The sequence below is a fragment of the Panthera tigris genome, chromosome B4 (genome assembly GCF_018350195.1).
Source record: "Panthera tigris isolate Pti1 chromosome B4, P.tigris_Pti1_mat1.1, whole genome shotgun sequence".
Classification (NCBI taxonomy): domain Eukaryota; kingdom Metazoa; phylum Chordata; class Mammalia; order Carnivora; family Felidae; genus Panthera; species Panthera tigris.
The window spans coordinates 30,775,776-30,796,450 of record NC_056666.1 but is presented as its reverse complement, the minus strand read 5'-3'; the positions used below and the strand labels follow the sequence as shown (position 1 = coordinate 30,796,450).

General features: G+C 40.1%; 1 protein-coding gene across 21 annotated transcripts in view; it reads left to right on the top strand.

Moving 5' to 3' along the window:
- The window catches only part of PARD3 (par-3 family cell polarity regulator), a 664,605-nt gene that overhangs the window by 468,713 nt on the left and 175,217 nt on the right, over positions 1 to 20,675 (top strand). For 2 of the 21 annotated variants that reach the window (XM_042991424.1, XM_042991423.1), the window contains one exon: positions 1,448 to 1,565. The exons of the other annotated variants lie outside the window; for them this stretch is intronic. In XM_042991424.1, coding sequence (XP_042847358.1) covers positions 1,448 to 1,478 — 31 coding nt within the window. In that variant the 3' untranslated portion in view covers positions 1,479 to 1,565. Of the gene's footprint in view, positions 1 to 1,447; positions 1,566 to 20,675 lie in introns of those variants that run through there. 21 annotated transcript variants of the gene reach the window in all.

Genomic DNA, 20,675 nt, shown 5'->3' with positions numbered 1-20,675 from the left:
GTTTTCCTTCAAAAACAGGCTCATGGGCTCTTCTCCCAACCATCTCCCTCCATGGTCCCTGCAAACACACATACTCTATGCCTATCCCTATAAATTGTCTATGATTTGAGGTCAAATTTGATGAGGGCCAAAAATATGGACCCTATTTTTAAAACGGCACCAGAGGAAACCATGCACATTGAATAAGTACTTTTATCGGGATAAACAGATGTCATGGTTTTCGCACATTGAATGGTGGTCCCAAAGATGGTTTAATTATTGATAAACAGCTCTAGTAAAGAACGTTATGAATCATATAAATCAATCTTCTGTTTATAAATTATGGACTATATGGAGTGCAAAAGCTGTCTTAATGTAAGTTTTAAATTGCAAATTCAAATCTATGTGAATTTGCATAACAAATGTAAAGTGTTTTATGTTTGTATGATTCTCTTTATATATGCTACATCTTCTTTTGCACATAAGGACCTCCTGTTGCCTTAATTAAAATGGCTTTGTATCTAAGAAACCTGAGTGTGCTTACTAAAATAGGTAAACATGACTTGTCAATGTAATCATTGTGCAAAGTACAGAGCAGAGGGAGGGTCCAGCATTTTGACTCTTTGTTTATGTTTGATTCTCAGATACTTGGCTATTCAAAGTGAACATTTATTCCAAGATATTTTTGAGAATTCTGCAATTCTATGAAATAGTCACTAAAGAGGGAAGGAACCAACTCTGTCCTTTAGAAGGGGAGAGATCTATTATGTAATATTTTAAATGTGTTCATTTTTAAAGGAAAGCCACAGCATTGTTCAGCAACATGCTTTTGCCTTAGTTTCCATCTTTAAATGGAAATAATCCACAAGATAATAAAACCCCATATTAGGACAATATTCTCAGATAGTAAGTATGAAAAACTATGTGTTGCCCTTTTTTCCAGCCCTCAAGTACGATTTGATATTGCTTTGCCTGAAAGATTAGACTTGTTATCTTTTGAGTGTCGTGGAATTGTGTGTATGCTAAAACTAAAGGTTCTTAGACTTGACCTTACTCTGTACCCCTTAGATTTATTTTGTGCTTTTGTCCATATGTGAGAGCTGAGACCCTATCACTATGGAAGGCTAAAGCCAAAGTAATGTTGCAATATTACCATTAAAATTGAATCCTCCAATTACGTTTAAAATGATTACCTGTGTCCCTGCAGCATTGTTTTATTCAGTTCTGTTAGAGGAAATCGGTAATTTAGTTTGAAACCTTGTTTGGTTGAAATCAGATACACTGCTCTCTTTCCCCTTTTAGAATATGGTAGTTTTCCAAACACAAAGAACATGATCAGATTTTAAAACTTAATGTTGTAGTTTGGATTACACTCTTTAGGCTTTGGGAGAATAACAAACAGGAATTGTTGTTGCTTCCCTTACCTGTACTTACTAACTGTGTTGTCTATACCGTGTTTCTCATTTAGCCTTGCCAAACTGAAGCCTGAGAAGAGATGAACAACAAACCAGATTCAAAAAGGTCTTTGAGAAGCACATATTGCACAGTCGATTTTTAAAGCAAACAATAAATTTACTTTTAATGAATTCTTAGTGGCTGTTGACGAATTTTGTTTACGACATCAGCAGTTTTGATGGTTTAGTAATTTCCATATTAATCAATTTGGAACTTTTTCATCTTGATTTCGAGCTTGGGGGTTTAAATTACTGCTTGAAAAGGCAGAGAGTGTTTTTTCCTATCATTTGTATTAGCCCCTTTTCATAGCGGAAAACCAGTCTAGCTGCTGGCGTATTCAGAAATCATCAGCACACACCAATCAGATGTTGGAATCTGCTTTCAAGATGATGTAACGCACTAGTTTGATTTCTTTCACAACACGGTGGCTAAGGACACATGCAGGTGGTGGGTTAGCAGTCCGAGGGTAGTGAGGTGTGTGGGTTGGGATTGTCACCCATCAGTTGATGACCAAATTGGCCAGTTTGCAAGGTACTTTTTAGTCCCTTTGTGGGTTACAGGGTTTAAACAAACAATGGGGGTTAGGACAATATCTGTGCTTCCCTTATCTGTGCTTGGGGGTGGCTGAACCAGCAAGTCCTTCCTGGGGAAAAGTAGAGATACTTTGGCAAATAGTAATTCTGAGATTTGCTGAGACCACAGGGAGTTGAGAGCACACACTCCTTTATAAAAATGTTTCTGGCAAGAGTCTGCCTGACCAAGTGATGTAATCACAGCTCTGTCAACATGCAGGTTGATCTGAGACTGTCCATACTTTAGAATGAAGTTTTCTGCTTATAAGAAGCCTTAACTGACAATCTCTCCATTCTTCACATCTTCAAAATTGCAGATAAGACTCCACCTAGTTAGCTTTATTCTCTGCGAATGTTGGAATTGTATCCTACTTAAAAATAAATGTGATGAAGAAACAGAGAACCATTTAAAAAGGGTGTTGAGAGTTGGGGTGTGTGCCTGTGAGGACAGAACTCTGCTCAGACTTGGTAGAAGCTGCAGTCCGGCCTCACCCCGAGACCCTCCAGGCAAAAGCCCTCACCTGTACTACAGAAAGGAGGCACCCATAACAGTGTTTATTTGTTCATGTCGGAAATATCGAGGCTCGTAGATTTTTATGGCTCAGGCCTAATTGCCCTGCGGATTAATGCGAGAAGTTTCACATTGGTAAAATTAAATGGCATTCTGTATGAACTGCTGGCGATTTAGGGAATGCAGTTAAAATGCACCTGTGGAAAAGTCTGCCCATCTTTATGAAATGCAGGCACAGGACTTTGTAATAGAAAGAAAAAAAAAAAAAAAGAACTCAAAAAGATAGAGTTTGCATAATTTTACTTGTTTTCCTGTTTGTTAGCAGGACAGAGACCAGCCCCGTTGTATGAGTACACATGCTGGGGGGATTCCTCGGAATAAGTTTTGAATTTGTAAATCCCAAGGACTTAATGTATGCTTCTCATTTGAATGGAAACAGAGATTCCCGTTTTTAACACAGGAAAATAAGTGTCAGATGGACCTGTTAGCAGAGACAAGTTCTAGGGTAGCTGATCTCATATTCTTCTAGAATTCTTCTCTTTCTTGTTAGCAGTTTTGAATAGAGAACCTCTGACATCGACAGTATTGCAGTTGACTGCGGGGAAGCCAGAGGAGGCACCAAGCATGACGGCGAGGCCTTTCTGAGACCTTTTCTGATGTTCTTTAACGCTTCTTTTCCACAGACCTGTGGCATGAATATAGAACACGAGTGTCAAGGATGACACCTACTTTATAGTCTCCGTAAAGCAAACCTTTTCGTAAAAGAAATTTTTGACAGTTCTGAGATGCTAAGTCAATTTCAATTCCAGACGGTGTAGAAAATGGAATCTTTTTCTCTGCAATTGATGTGAAAATTGAAGGCTAGTGACTATTCGCTCTCTAATAACACAGGGTAAATAAAAACTATCACACCATTGAAAAATGTACTGGAAGACAGGCCAGGCTAATGACATTTACTGCAACATATATTGGAAATATTCTTTCTGAATGTTTTTATTTGTTTACCATTAGAGGTTCTATATCTGTCACATTAAATATAATGGGTCCAAGTGCCTGGTATTCCTAAATATATTTTTGTCAAGCCACAAATTATCATATAAAGATAATTGTTTCACTCTTTCAAATACTCTTCTAACGAATTCACTGGGGAAGTGACCTCTTACATAATTGAATGTTAGATGGCTTTCCTGTGACCTGTTTAATAATAGCCAATTCAGAAACAAAAGACTAAAGTTGGATTAAATTTCATATAATAGTCAAATAGCCATGTGTCCTGTTAACCTTTCTACTTCTTTGCTTTTTAGAATGGATGTGCTTTAAGCTAAGGCCAATACCCGTAGAGCCATTCCGATCCTCTCTTGCTCATTCTGGCACATTGCTCTAGCAACACCCTCCCTCTCCAGCATCATCAAGGATTACCCTTCTCTACTGGATCATTCACTTTGTCCCACACTCTGCTGTTATTTCCTCCATCTTAGAGGAAAGTCCACCTTAACCTCCCTACTCTTTCAACTACTACCTCATTTCTCTCTGATGCATCATAACAAACCCTTTGATAAGTTTGTATTTGTTGTCTCCATTTCCTGTTCTGCCTTAAACTCCCTTTGGTGAAGCCTCATCCCCCTTGGCTCCACAGCCTTTCTCTTGTATGTCACCGAGGGCCTCCTCATTGGTGAGTCTTCCCTGTGCATCGTCACCTCACCTTGGTCCGCCCACAGCACTTGGCACATTGACTGTTGCTCTTCTTTGAGCTCACCCTTGCTGGGCTCTCTGCCTTCCTTTCTGCCCACTCTAGTTCCATCCCCTCTGCCAGTTCTGTGCCATGCTATGCCCTCCAGATATTGGAGTGCCCCCAAACTCAGGTCTTATCTCTATTCTCTTTTTCTCTTTTCATTAACACAGAGTTTTTATATTCTTAAGAAACAGAGCCTCTGGACTCTAAATACAGTCTATGGGCAGATGACGCCCAGATTCACATTTCCTGTCTGGGCATCTTCTTTGAACTCTAGATTTATAGGTCTTACATCTTCTTCACGTGCTTACTTGACCGTCGACACTTGACATGATCCCAACTCAGTCCAAATAGTGTCTGGAACTGTTCCTCTCAGTCTTCCCCTCTCAGATAATAGCAGCTGTGTTTTTTCACTTGGTTAGGTCCAAAACCTTCAAGTAATCCTTGACTCTTAGGTTTTCCTTACATTCCACATCCAGTTTTGATGTACAAAAGCAAAAGCCCTTTTGGCCTATAATTTCTATAAAACCCCGGTATTTTTCAGTACCCACATCCTCTGCCTCCTGCATTCCCCACCCCCCAACACTTTTCCTGCTTCCCCCTTGCTTCTTTACGATACATTGTCAATACTGCAGAGAGAAGTCACGTCCTTGCCTTCCTCTGCTCATCCCCCAGCAGCCTTCCACGTCATACAGAGGAAAGGTCAAAATCTTTAGAGTCACCTTTGGGCCCTCTAGGACTTGCCTTCCACCCTCAGCCTCTCTGAACTCTTTCCTTCTCCTCTTGCCTTTGCTAAGATTCCTCCAGCTGCACTGGCCTCTCTTCCCTCCACTGCCAGGTCCACTCGAGTCTTTGTCCTTGCTCATCTCTCTACCCAAAACAATCTGTTCTCAGATACCCACAGGTTGATGAAGGTCAGCTTTCGGGGGATGGGCCAACCTTGCAAACATCACTCCCTCCCACCACGACACTTCCTTTCCCACTTTTTGGCATTACTTTTTTCCTTTGCACTTACCACCACCTAATACCTGATGTGTCACACTTGGTTTAATCATTGGTTGACAGCCATCAAGGATTGGGAACCCTTTTTCCCTATGTCCCAAGCAGACAGCCTGGTGCACAGTTAGTGTAACAGATGCCAGGTCGCCCGTATGCCCTCAGCACTTCCTCCAACCTCCAGCCCAGCTCTGCCTTTATGCCTGAGACCTCTCAGGCCATGCAAGGAAGCTCTTCTTTGTGCAGGACCGCCAGAAAAGCCCTTGCAGTAACACTGCCTCAGAGCAGCCATCAACCAATGACCCACGAAGCCACTGTGAAAGCACTCCTGTCCCTGTGGCCCATAGGGTTATAATGTGCAGGCCATGTGGTCCTCAGACCTGGAGTGCAGCAGGACCTGGGAACCTGTTGGAAATGCAGAATCCTAGGCCCAGCCCAGACCTCTTGCCATCAGAATCTGCAGCCCAACAGCCTTAGAGATTCCTGTGCACGGTCCAGGTGGGAAGGCCAAGCAGCCCCTCCCAACCTGCTCCCAGGGTTTGCTTCAGGCTTGAGCTTCCTCGGCCACAGTTGTAACTGGCTTGAGAACACTCTTTTTGGGCTGCTTTTCCTCCCGCCCCCAAGTCATGTCTCCACTCCCTACCATTCCCTTATCCCACTGCCCCGAATCCTTGTCTCAGGATCTGCTTCTGGTGAAATCCAGACTCAGATGTGTTTGCCGAATGAATTAATAAATAAAGTTCCTAATGTAAGTGGTGACAGTATATGTGAGGAATTTCTACCTGGAGTAATTCTGCGATTTCTGACAAGTGGTCACACCAGGGCAGTGCTGGTGTTTGCTCCCATCTTTGGAAGATGATGTCCCTTCTGAAGCCTGCTTGTAACTGAGCAAACAGTCCCCAGAGAGCAGGCCTTTTCACGCTCTACATCATGTCCTTTGGTTTATTGTTCAAGTTACCATTTTCCCTGCTCTTAGTAGCTATCAATGATTTAAGTATTATCTGTTACATCAGACTTTAAAAAAGATACGATTTCCAAATTAAATCCTTCATGCCAAGAGTCCCCAACCTTCAGGCTTTGGGTTGTATGGTGGAGGGGTCACAGATGCAAGCAAGCAAGGAGCAAATGCTAAACTTGCTCTATTAATGCCTTCCTAAACCTTAAAACGTCAAGCTCAGGAGATGCTGTAAGATTCTGTCCCTAACGGAAGTTAGAACCCTCGCTTTCCTCTTCACCAACTTCCCAAGCAACAGCTGCAGAGAATGAGCTGATGAAAGGCCCCCTCCCTTCTGAAGCCCACGCCCACATCGGTTTACAGGCCTTGTCACCTGCAGGTGCCACCACCCATAGATGGTGCTCTGGAGTTTTCTCTTTTCCCTACCTGCCCTAGAGGGAGGACCCTTAGCTGAGCACTGAGGGCCCAGCCGCTCCAGGGGCCTGGGATGTTCCTGAGTCTTACTTGAAGTGTAGTTTGGGGGTGGGGACGACTGTACCTCATTAGTTTCTCCTTCAATACCACCTTGAATATTTATATTATAACTTACATCTCTTCTGTGTTGAAAATGCTCTCTCTCTCTCTGGTTTACATAACAATTTCAGTCCTTAAAAAAAAAGTAAATAAAAGAACAAGTTTACAATTCTCTGTCCAAAGGAACAGGGACTTTGAACTGACGCTAACCGCGTAATATCCCTACTTTTTGTATAAAGGTTTCTCTGTTTTTACTCTTCTGTTTCTAACTCTTAAGAGAGTTACCCTTTATCTCCTCTTGGCACATGTTTCTGATTTTGTTGGGTAACATGCTGGTCATTAGGACTTCCCTAAAGAGAAAAAGCATTCCTCATGTGTTGTACTTTCACCAGTACTCTGGCTAGCACTTGGCATTCATAGAATGTTGATATTGGTGGACAGTCTGCTAAGAACATTATTTCTATGACCCATTTAATCTTCATTAATATCCCTGTAGGGTAGGTGCTCTTTTTAGTTCCATTTTATGGATAAACTGAACACAAAGGTTCAGGGAGGTACTGATGGCCAAGGTAGAGCAACACTAAATTTGAACATTGGTCCACCCCTAGGGCCATGTTCCTACCCACTCTGCTGGACCACCTCACCCTTCTTAGTCTCTTCCAATGTGTTCTGCTGTCCTAAAGCCCTGTATGAGAGCCAAGATTGCTATGAGGTTAATCATGTGAAGTGGCATTGCTATGGTAGCTATGAAAAAATAGAGATTCCTGTTGCTAGCTGGGAAATGTGGAAGTTAGTATCCTTTAAGCATGACTTTTAATTTTTGTTCCTATTTGATTTCTTAGCATCCTCTGTCTATGGTCCTTTCTCTCCCAAAATAATTCTTAAGGACTTAGGAATTTTACTGTTAATTTAAAAATTACTAGTTGCCACATTTCTTCCCCCACACCTGACCCTCAAACCTGTCTATATTGTATCCTGAATATTAGTGATGAGTTAAAAAAAAAAAAAAAAAAAAAGGTTAACTTTGTCCCTGCTCTCTTCTTTCAAGATGGCCATATAGTCCTATAAATGCTTTAAGTTCTTTACTGTTTTTTCCCTCATTTTCCCTTTACTGTATACCTTCTTGTACCTCAGATCTTGCTCTACTGCTGCTGTTTCTTTCCTTTTATCCTTGTTAAAATAATCATGAGGCCATTCTTTTTCTCAGAATGTTTTCACAGTCTTCATTTCCTCTGTGAATCTTCTGATGTGTTGTACTTTCTGTCACTTTCTCCCATGCCCCGTCAGTGCCACCTGGATCAGCAAACTTGCCAGATCCTTGGATGTGCCAGAGACCATGGCTCAGCCTTTAGGGCCCTTCCTCTTGGGAGACAAGTCAGGCTCGGGGCTGCCTGCCTCTCAGGCACCTGCATTGTGTCTGTCTTGATCTTCATACCTGGCCTTGGCACATTTCCACTGCTGCTTGTAGAAAAATAATCTTTTATCTAATCCCTGCTTTTATAACTACTTTAGTCATTAGGAAAGCATCCCAGGTTTACTAGAATTTCAGGTTTCTTTTCTTTTCTTTCTTGTATTTCTTTTTAGGGTATAGTGTTAATTTTTTTTTTTTTTTTTTTTTTTTAGGAAATGATAGCATCAATTTAATCTTAGGTCGATTCTGCAAGTTTTAAGAAAGTAAACTTTGGACCCACTGTAGAAAGGTATTCTAACAGGATGGACATTTTCCTTTGGTGACCTTTCTAGAACATAGCAACAGCCAGATGCTTAGAGCATAGTGGCAAAGCACTGATAATCATTGACGTAGAACGTTGTGTACTATACGCCTGAGTTGTCCTAGCCACACTGGGGGAAAGGTGATTGCCTAAAAATAAATTTGGTTTGATGCATCCCAACATTCAGGTAAGTGTATTTGCAAATGAGCAGTAAATCTCCTGATGGGGAATCCTATTCAGCACTTAATGATAAGTATCCTATTAAAGATGAACTTTGACTGCTCCTCTGCAAATTGGCAGGTGAGAGGCACAGATCTGGAACCAAGGATGTCTGCAGCCTGTGAAGTGTAGCCTGATGCTGTGCATGTCCTGCATGGGTGCTCCTGACAGGAAGGGCTGGTTTCCTGAGGTGGGCCAGGTGTGGGCTCCTGGCCCTGATCACTGCTCCAGGGAACCGCTTCCTTCTCCCACCATATCCGGTCCCCACTTCTCTCACCCTGCCAGCTGTGGTAGTATGTGCTCTGAGGCAAGCCCAGGAAAACATGCACCCACATGCCTTACGCAAAGAATAACCAGGGGAGTGAGGTAACTTCTGAGGGTTTCACTGCTCACTTGGCAAAATCATTTCTAGTGGTGAGCAAGTGGAGTTTTTTCAAGGCTGGTTATGGAATGTACGTGATTTCTTAGTAATTTTGAAGTAAAGCCATTCATGTATACATTTGACAAGTGTTCACTGGAGGCCTGCTGTATGCTGGGCACCATCCTGGGTGCCAGGGATTTGGGTGTAACTGAGAAGATGAGGCAGCGCCACGGTGGCCCTTGTGGAGGGGGGACTTTGGGCGAGTGTGCCCAGCCCAGACTAGGAGTCAGAATATCTCCCTCCAGAAGATGGCATTATAACGAAATCCAAAAGATATTTTGAGTTCTCTTTTTCAAGGGGGTTTTGGGGGAAAGGAGCATTTTGTATCAGTGGGACTCAGACTCTTGACATGATCCTCAGTAAGAAACCTTTTTTACCTTGCAACCCAGCGGACGCACACACACAAGCAACTGAGACAAACCCTTCACCGAGTTAATACTTGCCCTTCCTCTGTGTAGTGTGCTGTGATGCGCCTTGCTGGCAGGCAACAGCGGGTGGTGGTTAAGAGCCTGGACTCTGAAGTTAGATCACCTGGATCCAAATCCCAGCTGTACACTCACCAGCCTTGTGTTTGGAGCAAGTTAACTAACCTCTTTGTGCTTTACTTTTCTCAGTTATAAAGTATGGATAAGACCTGCCTCACACCATTGTTTTGAAGCTAAAATGAATTAGTGATATGTACAAAGCACCTTAGAACTCCTCCTCATACAAAGAAAGAAAGCACTATGTAAATGTTAGCTACTCTTGATGTTACTATTATTATTCTGTAATTCACTTTTTTTTGAAAATGCCAGGTGAGTCCTACCAAATCAATTTTACGTTCTCAATGGGTTGCAATGCCCAGTTGAAAAATACTATTTAGGTGGCGGAAATGCTGTAGGTTTGCAAGGCTGGGCTGAAGTTGGGTGGGGAGAAGATGGGGGGGAGGAGCTGTTAGGGAGGCAGGTGGCCGCTCATAATGGACTCATGGTATAGTTTGTACCTGATGTTAAGAACAAAGAGAAGCCATTGAAGAGAATGGCTTGGTAAATTTACATTTTTTGGAAAATTAAAAGATGGCTGCAACAGCAGTGTGTGGACTAAAGAGCGGGCCCAGAGCGTGTGCCAGGAACTCCACTGGGCAGCTGTTAGAAAAATGACGACCAGCCATGGTGGTGGCTTTGGGGACAGAGATATGATATGTGTCTCAGGAGGAATCTAGAGGTCCTGGTGATGTAAAAAATGAGAGAGAAAAAACAGTAAGAAATAATTCCTACAGTTTTGGCCTGATGAACTAGATTGATAGTGCTACACTGACTAGAAAACCCTGGAGGAACATGGTATTTGGAGAAAATGGGACACAGAGACTCTGACTTGCACTTGTCTGCGACACACCCAGTAGGGGTCGCTGGTGAGCAGCTGAGGGAGAGGGGCTGTAGAGATTTGAAGTCCAAGACAAAAAAGGTGACATTTGAAACCATGGTAGTATTCATGGAAGGGCTGTCTGGGATGTGTGGGTGCAGGGAAGGAGGAGCAGGGAAGGCCAGAGCTCTGAGGACCCTTCAAATATTGGGGGCAGCTTAGGGCGGGGAGTAGGGTGGTGGAAGCTTTTGGTGACATAGGAAGTTTTTGGTGCATCTATCTGCTGCAGATAGAAGGAAACCAGAAGATTATGCTCATTAAAGCCAAGACAAGAGTGTCTTTTATTAATTAGAAGGATGTGATCAACAATGTTTCTGCTGAGGAGTCCCTAGGACTTGTGGCCTTGGCTGCAAAGGAATTACTAGCATCAGTAGATGTCGCTGGACCAATTTTGAATTGTTACCTATTTTACATCGTATACTTTAGTGTTTCTGTGTGATGCCGGTACAGACAGAATCTCTTGACATAATTCTTGTTCTAAGTTAAGGATATCATATATTATTTCCTGTTTTAAGAAGCAAGCTCTTTTTTTCCAATACTCTCTACACACAAAAAACCTGCCAGATGTCTACATTTTCTAGCAATAGAATAACCTTTTAAGTGACACATTAATACCACTTGCAGATTTTCACAAAGAATTACATAAATTAGAATGTGAGGGATTAATTTTTTTAAGTAAATTGTTACCAAAATATAACTTGGAAGAGAAGCAAATTTAATGATTGGTTTTGTTGACTATGGGATCACTTCCTTCAGTGGTGAGAGGATTTCTCATTCCTTCTCTCTGCTTTATCTTTTCCCCTACATGTTGGCAGGTATGTCACTGCTGAGCATATGACCAGAGTAGGTGTGATCCTGATGACATCAGCTGCTCTAAACTATGATAATACCTTACTTCCAATTTTCTCTCATGTTTACAAAACCAGAAAAGTACTTGGGTCAGATAAATAGCTTGCTTCCTTAAAATGCCAGCTTTAAAATTACTTTTCTTTAAAGCCTTTTTAAAAATTGTGACATTTAACCATTTAACCATTTAAGTAGGAGTCCTCAGTCTATACTTGCATACATTTTCAGACCGTGTTTCTCAGAACGAATTTTCTCGAGATTCATGAGTGCCTCCATTCCTGTAGCTTAAAAAAAAACCTTGAAAAAACTGCAATTTACAGATATCTTGTGTTTCAAGGCAACACTGTTCATCTTCTGTGTTCTATCCAAGGGGATATAAAGTTGTGGATACATTCAAACTATTAATGCTTTATGTAAACTATTGAAATTGGTATATTGAGCGTGTGCCCATTATTTTTAGTTTGTTGCCTTTTCTGAAGGGTTCCTCGCTGTGCTCTGCCTATCTGCATCATTTTTAAAACCTTTTTATTATTTTTTACAGGCGTATTTAATATCATCAATCATTCTATGTATTATGCACTTTATAGTCATTGTTGCGTTCAAAATCATTTCAACTAGATTTCTTGCTAGAAATATATTTCCCATGAAAGTAGAGAATTAGATGTATTTCCTGCTGTGACACAATTTTGATTTCTTTTATATTTTCAATAATAAAATATTATAAACCAAGTATTATCTTTTAAAAAGTAGAAAATGAAGCTAGTTAGCTATTGTTTGTTTGGTCATAGATACCATTACGATCTTTAAATAGGTTACTCCTAAGATTTTAGATCTGCCTTATCAATTTTAATGAACAAATAGAGAAAAATGTATGTAACATTTTCCCTATGGAACTCTTGTTTGGAAAGGTCCCATATTTAAATATAGTTTTGTCTATATGGGTCTTATTACCTTTACTGTAAAGATTTTATGCTTTTACTCTTAGAGTAGACCCCTATCTATTTAGTCTGGCAAAATTTCTTTGAACAATATTTTTCTCGTGCAATGGCAGCTATGTAATTCACTGAAGCAGAATACTCCTACTATTTTCAGGTAGTCTGGTCAGCAATGGGAAAATGCCTTTTCATTTAGAAGTGTCCTCTGCTGTTGTGTCTACATGCAGCTGATGAGCAGCTGTCTAATTTAGAGAGAAAACACTTATTAACAGCCAAAATAAAAGAGAGTATATGAAGGCGTCTCTAGTCACCAACTGTAGAATACCTAAATAGCATCAGAAACAATGAGGAGAAAATGCAAATCATTTCTGACTCATGGAATGTTGTTTTCTTCTCATTTTCGTACTAAAAGTCTTTCAGCTGGAGTAGCAGTGTTGGCCTGAAGAGAGGAGGCTTCATTTGGGTGGTTATTTTCAGTTGTCTCAATTAGTTCTGCTCTTGAAAGGCTGTTGGCCACCGTGGATGGACTTTGAGGGTGACGTCTTTCGGAGTAAATTAGTTGCTGGGGGACCTGGGGGGCTGAATAGTGAAGTATGGATGTGAAGATGGGATCATTTACAGAGATGTTGCAAATAATATATTTTCCTTTTCTCTGTTTGAAAAGCCAAATGTATGAAATACTCTTTCTTGCCTTCTTATCTCCATGATTTTATCTGTAAAATATTGTTTTGGTTGTAGCACAGGCCCAAGTAACTGTCGTTTAAACGAGATAGGACTCATTTGTCTCTAAAACAAGTCTAGAGATTGGCAGTCCAAGGCTTGCATGGTGGGTTCAGAGGGTCAGCAAAGTCCCTGCCTCCCTTCAGTCATCTTTACTATGTTTTTCATTTTTTTTTTAACTGTGGTAAAATAGTCATGATATTTACCCCCTTAACCATCTTTCAGTGTGCTGTTCAGGGCCATTAACTACATTCACATTGCTGTGCAGCTATCACTACTGTCCACCTCCAGAACCCTCTTCATCTCACGCAACCGAAACTGTATCCTTTAAATACCAAACCCATTTCCCCTCCCTGACCCATAACAACCACCATTCTGCTTTCTGTTCCTCTGAATTTGACTCTTCTAGATACTTCATATAAGCGGAATCATACATTATTTATCTTTTTTGTCACTGGCTTATTTCACTTAGCATCATGTCCTCAAGGTTCATCCATGTTGTTGTTAAGTGTCAGAATTCCCTTTTCAAGGCTGAACACTATCTCACTGTACATGTAGCTCACATTTTGTTTATCCATTCATCCATCAATAGACATTTAGTTTGAGTCTATCTTTTGGCTTTTGTGAATAATGCCACTATGAACACAACTGTCTTAAACATGTATTTCTACCTTTGTTGTCACTTCATGGTTAAAACTCTAGCCATCTTATCAGAATTCTAAGCAAAAGAGGCAGGAAAGGGAAAGGGGAACTTTCAATGGAGTCAGCCCCCTTTCTACCAATCATTCTTGAAGTCCCATATCAATTTCTATGGCCACAATTTATCAATAACAATGATAATAAAATAGTATTTATTGAGAGCCTATGTGTGCCAGTACAGAGCGAATGTATAATTCCTTTCATTCTCAATATAAACCTGTGAGGATGGTTGCATTTTACTAAGGAGGAAATTGAGGCTCAAAGAGGTTAAGTGCGTTGTCCAAGCGGAGTGAGTCATGTGACTGTGTACGCCACATAGCCAGGAAGAGGAAAAGCTGGGATTTTTGACCCAGAAATCTGGCTGCAAATGTTTACACTCTTAACTGCTGTCTTCTGTCTTCTGTTCCTATTCTCAAAGGAACCAAGGGAAAGTAATTTTATGTCAACTAGGCACATTTCCTCTCCCTGCCAAACCAGGGTTCTACTTCTAAGGAGGGAAAGGAGGATGGATATTGGAAAGGCAGCACCTGCTATGGTGAGTCTGCTCCTGGGAAACCACTATGAGTCACTGTTTCTGAAGACAGGTGGCCTCAGGCCTCTGAAATCGGAGCTGCTTTATAGCACTGGGCTGCTGTTCACCCTCATTCTACTGTGCTGGCCGAGACCAGCCACTACTGGCCAGATCATTTTGGCTTAGCCAAAAAGACAGGAAGTGGACCACAAATACTGGAAAACCTTATTATATCTACCACTTGAAATGGTCATGGTCTTACCAACTTAGCCTAGAGGAGCTACCTAGAAATGGAGGAAGGAATGAGTATATGGGTATTTTTGTTAGAAAATCATATCTATTATATTGAGGGATGATTTCTGCCAAGAGTTTAAAAACATGATTGTGTTTAATCTTTGCTACTACTATTTTTTTATAGATAATATTTTTATTATTTAACAGTGCCAATTGTAACACTTCAGATAACCTACATCTTTCTGATTTTGGAGTACAAGCTCTTAATCAGCGTACTAATGTTGATTATACTGACTTTGGTGCCATTTTTATGGATACATTCCCCAAATGTATTCTTGGGTTACAGCATGCTAGATCTTATTTTCTGGGACTTAGATGGTCATTTGCCTTCAATCTTAACCATCTCAGTAGAAAGATGAGACTTCCTTCTTCAGTGTTTAGGAAGTAGTCCTTAAATAAATGGGACATTCTTGGGTGAGGACCAACATACATTTTACTGTCCTTTGAGCCCTCTTCTTCTTTGTAAATAATGAACCTATTGCATTGAACTTAGTTGTTTATCTTAAACGCTAGCCCAGTGGTTCTCAACCCCTAGGGTTTTGCTCCAGAGGGGACTTTTGACAGTGTCTGATGACTCACTTGGTTGTCACCAGCAGGGAGGAGTGCCATTGGCATGTTGTGGGTGCAGGCCATGGATGCTCCTGAACATACTATGATGCCAAAGAGAGCCCGCCACCCCCACCTCACCTCTACATAGGATTGTCTGGGCCAAAATTTCAATTATGCCACAGTTGAAAAAACTGTGTCCCTACCCACACTGACTGCTATGTGACATGTGTTTGCATTGTTGATCTTCAGATAAGCTACCCAAATGCTTTAGTATCTTATGCTCGGTTGTCCTTGGATCCCCCATCGGCAGCTTATTTCAGTTGTTACTCTGTATGGAGGAGCACTGCCCCGGTGTCTTAGTGGATGCTTAAGAGTTAAAATTACATTGAAAACTTTCAAGTATTTTACAGCGCACATGGTGTTTCACCATTGAAGATGCTTACATAGTGAGTGATCCTTCTTAAAATTTATTTTTAATATGATTTCAGTGTAATAAATACAGATTTTACTTTGTGAACTGCCAACATATAAAATAACATAAACAACCTAAGAGACGTTCAAAGAGGCTGAGGTCAGTCTAAGAGGGAGACAAGTATTCTGTGATAGAAAGAATTGGGGATGTAGATTTGAAGCTGTCTCTTCCCAACCCAGTTCTAACACCTCTGACACTTAACCCGTCAGCCTCAGGTTCCTCTTCACACATTTCCTTCTCATGTTCCTCTAAGAACTAAATGAAAGAATATGTGTGGAAACCTTTTTGGAATTTTAAGATGTTGTACGTCCGTCAGCTCATGTTATTCATTAAGTTCTTTTCTCATGGGCTTCTCTTCCCTTAGGTTAATTATTCCTGCATTAGTTTATTAGCTTCTAGATAGGTATTCTGAGTGGCTTTGCTAAAAAAAGATGTATAGGTTATTTCTATCCTTTGGGGGTAGAAATAGATCTATTTATATTATATACTATCCTCAACAAAGTGAGATTTGCTAATACCCCATGATTATACACACTAGTTTAGGCCAGACAGTTTCAAACCTCAGCCAAGGAAAAGCAGCATAATGATATCCTGTAAAAGCAGACGTAACTGGGGAGACTTGAGAATTTAAACTGATATCCGTGGTATTGGCTCTGGTTCCAGGATGGTTTATTGGACAAACAGGGCACACTCTTACGGACCTCCACATTTTGGCTTGCACTCTCCAGTGAGTGAGTGGAGCCTCAGACCACACAGCAGGCAGTGCAGACGAGACAGCTCTTAGGAGATGGAAATAAGCTGGGATGAGAGGAATTCCAGGCCAGTGCACAGATCAACAAGTTCTATATTTAAACGCTTGTTGAACTATTTAGTCAAATAAGGAAAAATGTGGTGGTTTGCCATTTGTCAAATTTCATGTTCCCCTTCCCATGGAGGCTGGGCTGATTGGAGATGAGACGCTAAGCATGTCTCCTTGTTCTAAGCCCTTGTCACTCTGTCCCCGAAACTTTCCCAAGATTTTAGATCCTAGTTACCAGCTGCGCTCTGAACTACCGTTGAGTCATAAATAATAGGCAGTGCTGTGCATCCTGGGGGAGTGAGTCACAGCACGGAAGAGTAAAGAACCTTTCCTGAGAAGAGCTGTTGCCATTTTGTGGTGTCACACGGTCATCTTCTGTATGTGCTATACTCGTCAGGACCCAGGTGTGCTGCAGGAACACTGAGTTTACCCAAATATGTGATCTTTAGTCCTATGTTCCTTAAGAGGATGGTGTGACTCAGGTAGAGTGGGTTTTGGCTTGGAGGCCTGTGGGAATCGGCTGGCTCTTTTCTGCTCCAAGAATTAGGCGTGGCCTCCAGCTCGCACCCTGCAGAGTTTCTATTGGGCCTTATAAAATGTGTCGGCTCCCTAATATTAAATCTGAATATGCAAAAGATAAAAAATGAACGTCTGTGCCTCTTAATTTACTCTGTAGAGAGCATTCTCTAAGATATTGAATCAACAGAAATTGTTCCCTATCATCAACAGAAAAAAGTGCTGACTGACACCTTAACTTTACAGATAATGAGATCTTTGGGGAAGTTTTAATCTTTCAAAGTTTCCAGGAGCTATACCAAAGGTCTGTTCCCCTCCCCTCCCCCAAACTTCAATGACCATATTTTCTGTTTTTGTTACTTTCATCTGCTCTGTAAATGTAGAAGCATAGAACATATTTGAGAGTGTTTCAGCTGTACCTGTAACTAAATATCTCCTATCAGTAGTTAGAACTTTGAATTTGAATTGCAATGCATATTTAATTGAGGGTGAATATTTCCAACTCAAAAGAGATATTCTTAAATTGTGCATGTGTTTGCATTGTCACATAAGTGTTTGCAACCTGAATGCAATTTGAGTATCAGATAGGCAGATGACAACAGAAATTATTAGGATTATCTTTGTTACTAAATGCAACTGATTCTTTGTCCTAATAGAAAAAAAGGTGGATAGTAAAATGTCTTTCTACCCTGTACTTTTTTTTCAAGTATCCTTTTGAATAGATGTGTTTTTTGACTTAGGTCTTATTAGCATTTCTTATGGGGACTGCCTTTGGGGCAGTACCGCTTGCTAAATTGTTCTGACGCTTTAGGAAAAGGAAAACCATGGTAACCAGATGTAGGGTATGATTATTTGCCTCTGACCTGGCAAAGTGTTGAGTTTAACAAAAGAAGCTTAATAGAAATGTTCAAATTGACCCTTCTCATCACTTGGGCTGCTTAGAGCTCAATCAATCTCTCATTATTATCAGAGTTATTCGAGCAAAGGCAGCAGTGATAGTATTTTTCATAATCACTTCTTGAGCCAAATGTAATTTGCAATTTGGAGTATTGTATTATGAAACAATAATGCATTAAAATGAGCAGTGCAAGAATTAGGAGTATAGTAGTAAAGAAAGGATCTAGAGAAGTAGTTGTGTGAAAGGCCCTCTCAAAATCATTATAAGTGGACATGGCTGATTTCAATGCCAAATTAAGCATTTAGAAAAATCAGAATCATGTGTTGTTGTTACTATGTTTAGGTATGTGTATGTTTATTTTAGATGTGATATATATATATAAATTATATATGTATAAATTATATATGTATAATTTATTATAAAGTTGTAGTTAAGGGGGAAACAAAAAATACACTTTGCATATTATTTGCATCTCCATGTTTGGTGTTATGGGATTTGTGTGGTTTGATTACCTATGTGGGTATATGTTGAAAAAAATAAGGTGTATCAAGCCTTATAAAAATTTTGTATGGAAGGAACAGTAATTACTATTTGACCCCTCTTTACAAAGGGAATTTATTTGCTACAGAAAATATGTCATGCAGTCCATGAACTAGCTGATGCCTAAAAAGCTTTAACGTTATAATTAAGATATACTTCCACTCATCTTCTGTCATTTTACTTGAATGGCTCTAAGTATAGGTTATAAATATTATTTCAGAGTCATTTATGTATTTATCTTGTGTTTTGAAGGATTACTGTGTTTGCTTGTTTTTTTTTTCCTTAAGTCTTTCCATTTAGATTCTATGGTAGGGTGTGTGTGTGTGTGTGTGTGGGTTTGGGTTTTATCTGTAAGATATTTAGAATTTAGAATGATTCGTGTAAAATTAAAATTGATAATATGCTAGGTTCAATTTCTTCATTGTCATTTTAATATTTTCTTGTTCCATATCCTTCCAGGACTCCTGAAGTGTCGGGTTACTAGACATATCAGTGCATCCTTGATTAGATAACGCAGGCTACACCAGGGGAAGAGTGCACTTATAAGGACACTTAATGGGAGTCCTGAAAAGGGTGTCTTGTCCATTAAGGGTATACTGCATGTCTAAAGGCTGTTCTAGCTTGGTTAAGTAGAAGCTATATTTTCTTTAAAAAAAAAAAAGTTACTTATTTTTTCTGGATGTCAGGCAACCCAAATTTAGTTTATTAAATCTAATCAGACTAGCACTGATGAAAACTGTACACAATCAAATAATGGTTGTCAAGTTTGTGAATTTCCTTTTAAAGAGAACCCCTGCTAAACTCCGCCAAGTTAAAACTGCATCCCATTTTATAAAAGCACTATCAAGTTGTCATGTACCCTTTCTAAGCCTCCCTTCTCATCATTGTTGATTACCAAGATGTTTTTTGCCTAAACAGGAGCTTTCTGCTTTTCATAATCAGCCTTCTCTTCCCTGATTCATCCAGCATTGCCACAATCTACTGCTGAGCAAATCAGTATGCTATCATGGTAGCAATTTCTTAAAATGTCACTAAAATATGTAAGATCCTGTATGGGAAGGACGTATTAGAAGTGACTTGTTTTTTTCTTATTTATGAAATGGAGGCTGAGGCACAAAAAAATAGGGCCAGAAACTATGAGCCACATTATTATAAAAGATAAATGCATGCAGCGAATTCTTGCTGTTTTACCCTCTGATTGGGTTCGGACAGTTTGACATGTTTCTGCTGTTGCCTGGCCGTATTTGCATATGTCGGTACAGACAATTTTGACTTATGGAGTATCATTGCATTTAGAAATATTGGCAGTATCCTGGGTATGTGGGTAGTTTTTATGATCCTTTCCAATGGTTGAGATCAGTTCTTGACCTTGCCCCAGATTCCTGGTCTTCATAGACAAGTTCCATTTGGGAACAATGTCCTTTGGACCTCATTGCTGCAGGAAATGCAAGATTTATCTTATTTATTTCAACAAAGATGTTTTAACCAGCTGCTGTAAGTATAAAAGCATAAGGGTAATTGACTGTCTTTGGCTCCTCAAGTTTTTGAGGTGGCTGGGTGTGGTAAAAAGAGTCTTAGGTCTGAAGTCTGGCTTTGCTACTTACTTGCTATATGGCCTGTGAAATCATTAAATTCCCCTGAGGTTTCCCCTAAAGACTAGGATGATAACACCTACCTCACATGCTGGTTGTGAAAATCAATGAGATAAAGTATGTAATAAAAATTCAATAAATTCTAGTGAAATGTAATTAAGTAATCAAAAGAACATTCAACAGGTGTTCAATTATATGTCTCACTTAGGATTTACACAAAGTGAACTTTGTAGGTCTGAGAATTTCAGTTTCTCTAGATGTATCCAAGCACAGGCCCACTGAAATCTCCTAAACTAGCTATGAGGTGACCTGAACTCTTCTCCCAGTTTGCAGTGTGACTTTGGGCAGCTCTGCATACCTCTTGGACCTCAGTTTCCTTGTTAGTCAAATACAGACATTGAATGGGTGACCATCTTTCAACTTTGATTTTGCAGAAACGTGTACATATTCCTTCAGTGTGTATGGAATCTTATTGTTGCAATAAAACAGTCTACAAAGATATATGGCCAGATTTTTTTTCAACTAAAATTTAGAAGAGTTTAAGGCTTTTAAGGCAGAAATAAGTTCATAATTGTGTTAGAAACCAGAGTGATGAGTTGAGAGAAGTCAATGCTAATACCAAGAATGTGAGAAAAGATTGAACTAGAATCAATTGAAAAGATTTTCTAGAGAAACTTGGATCAAAAACCATTTATGAAAAGTATGACACAAAAGACTATAGAGGAATAGTGTTAACAGCTCATTATTTTGCTTTGACTTGAGTGAATGGTATGTTCCTGAGGCATTGCCGAGAGTTTGGAATAGAGGAATAACACAGTACAGGCTATTCGATTTTGCT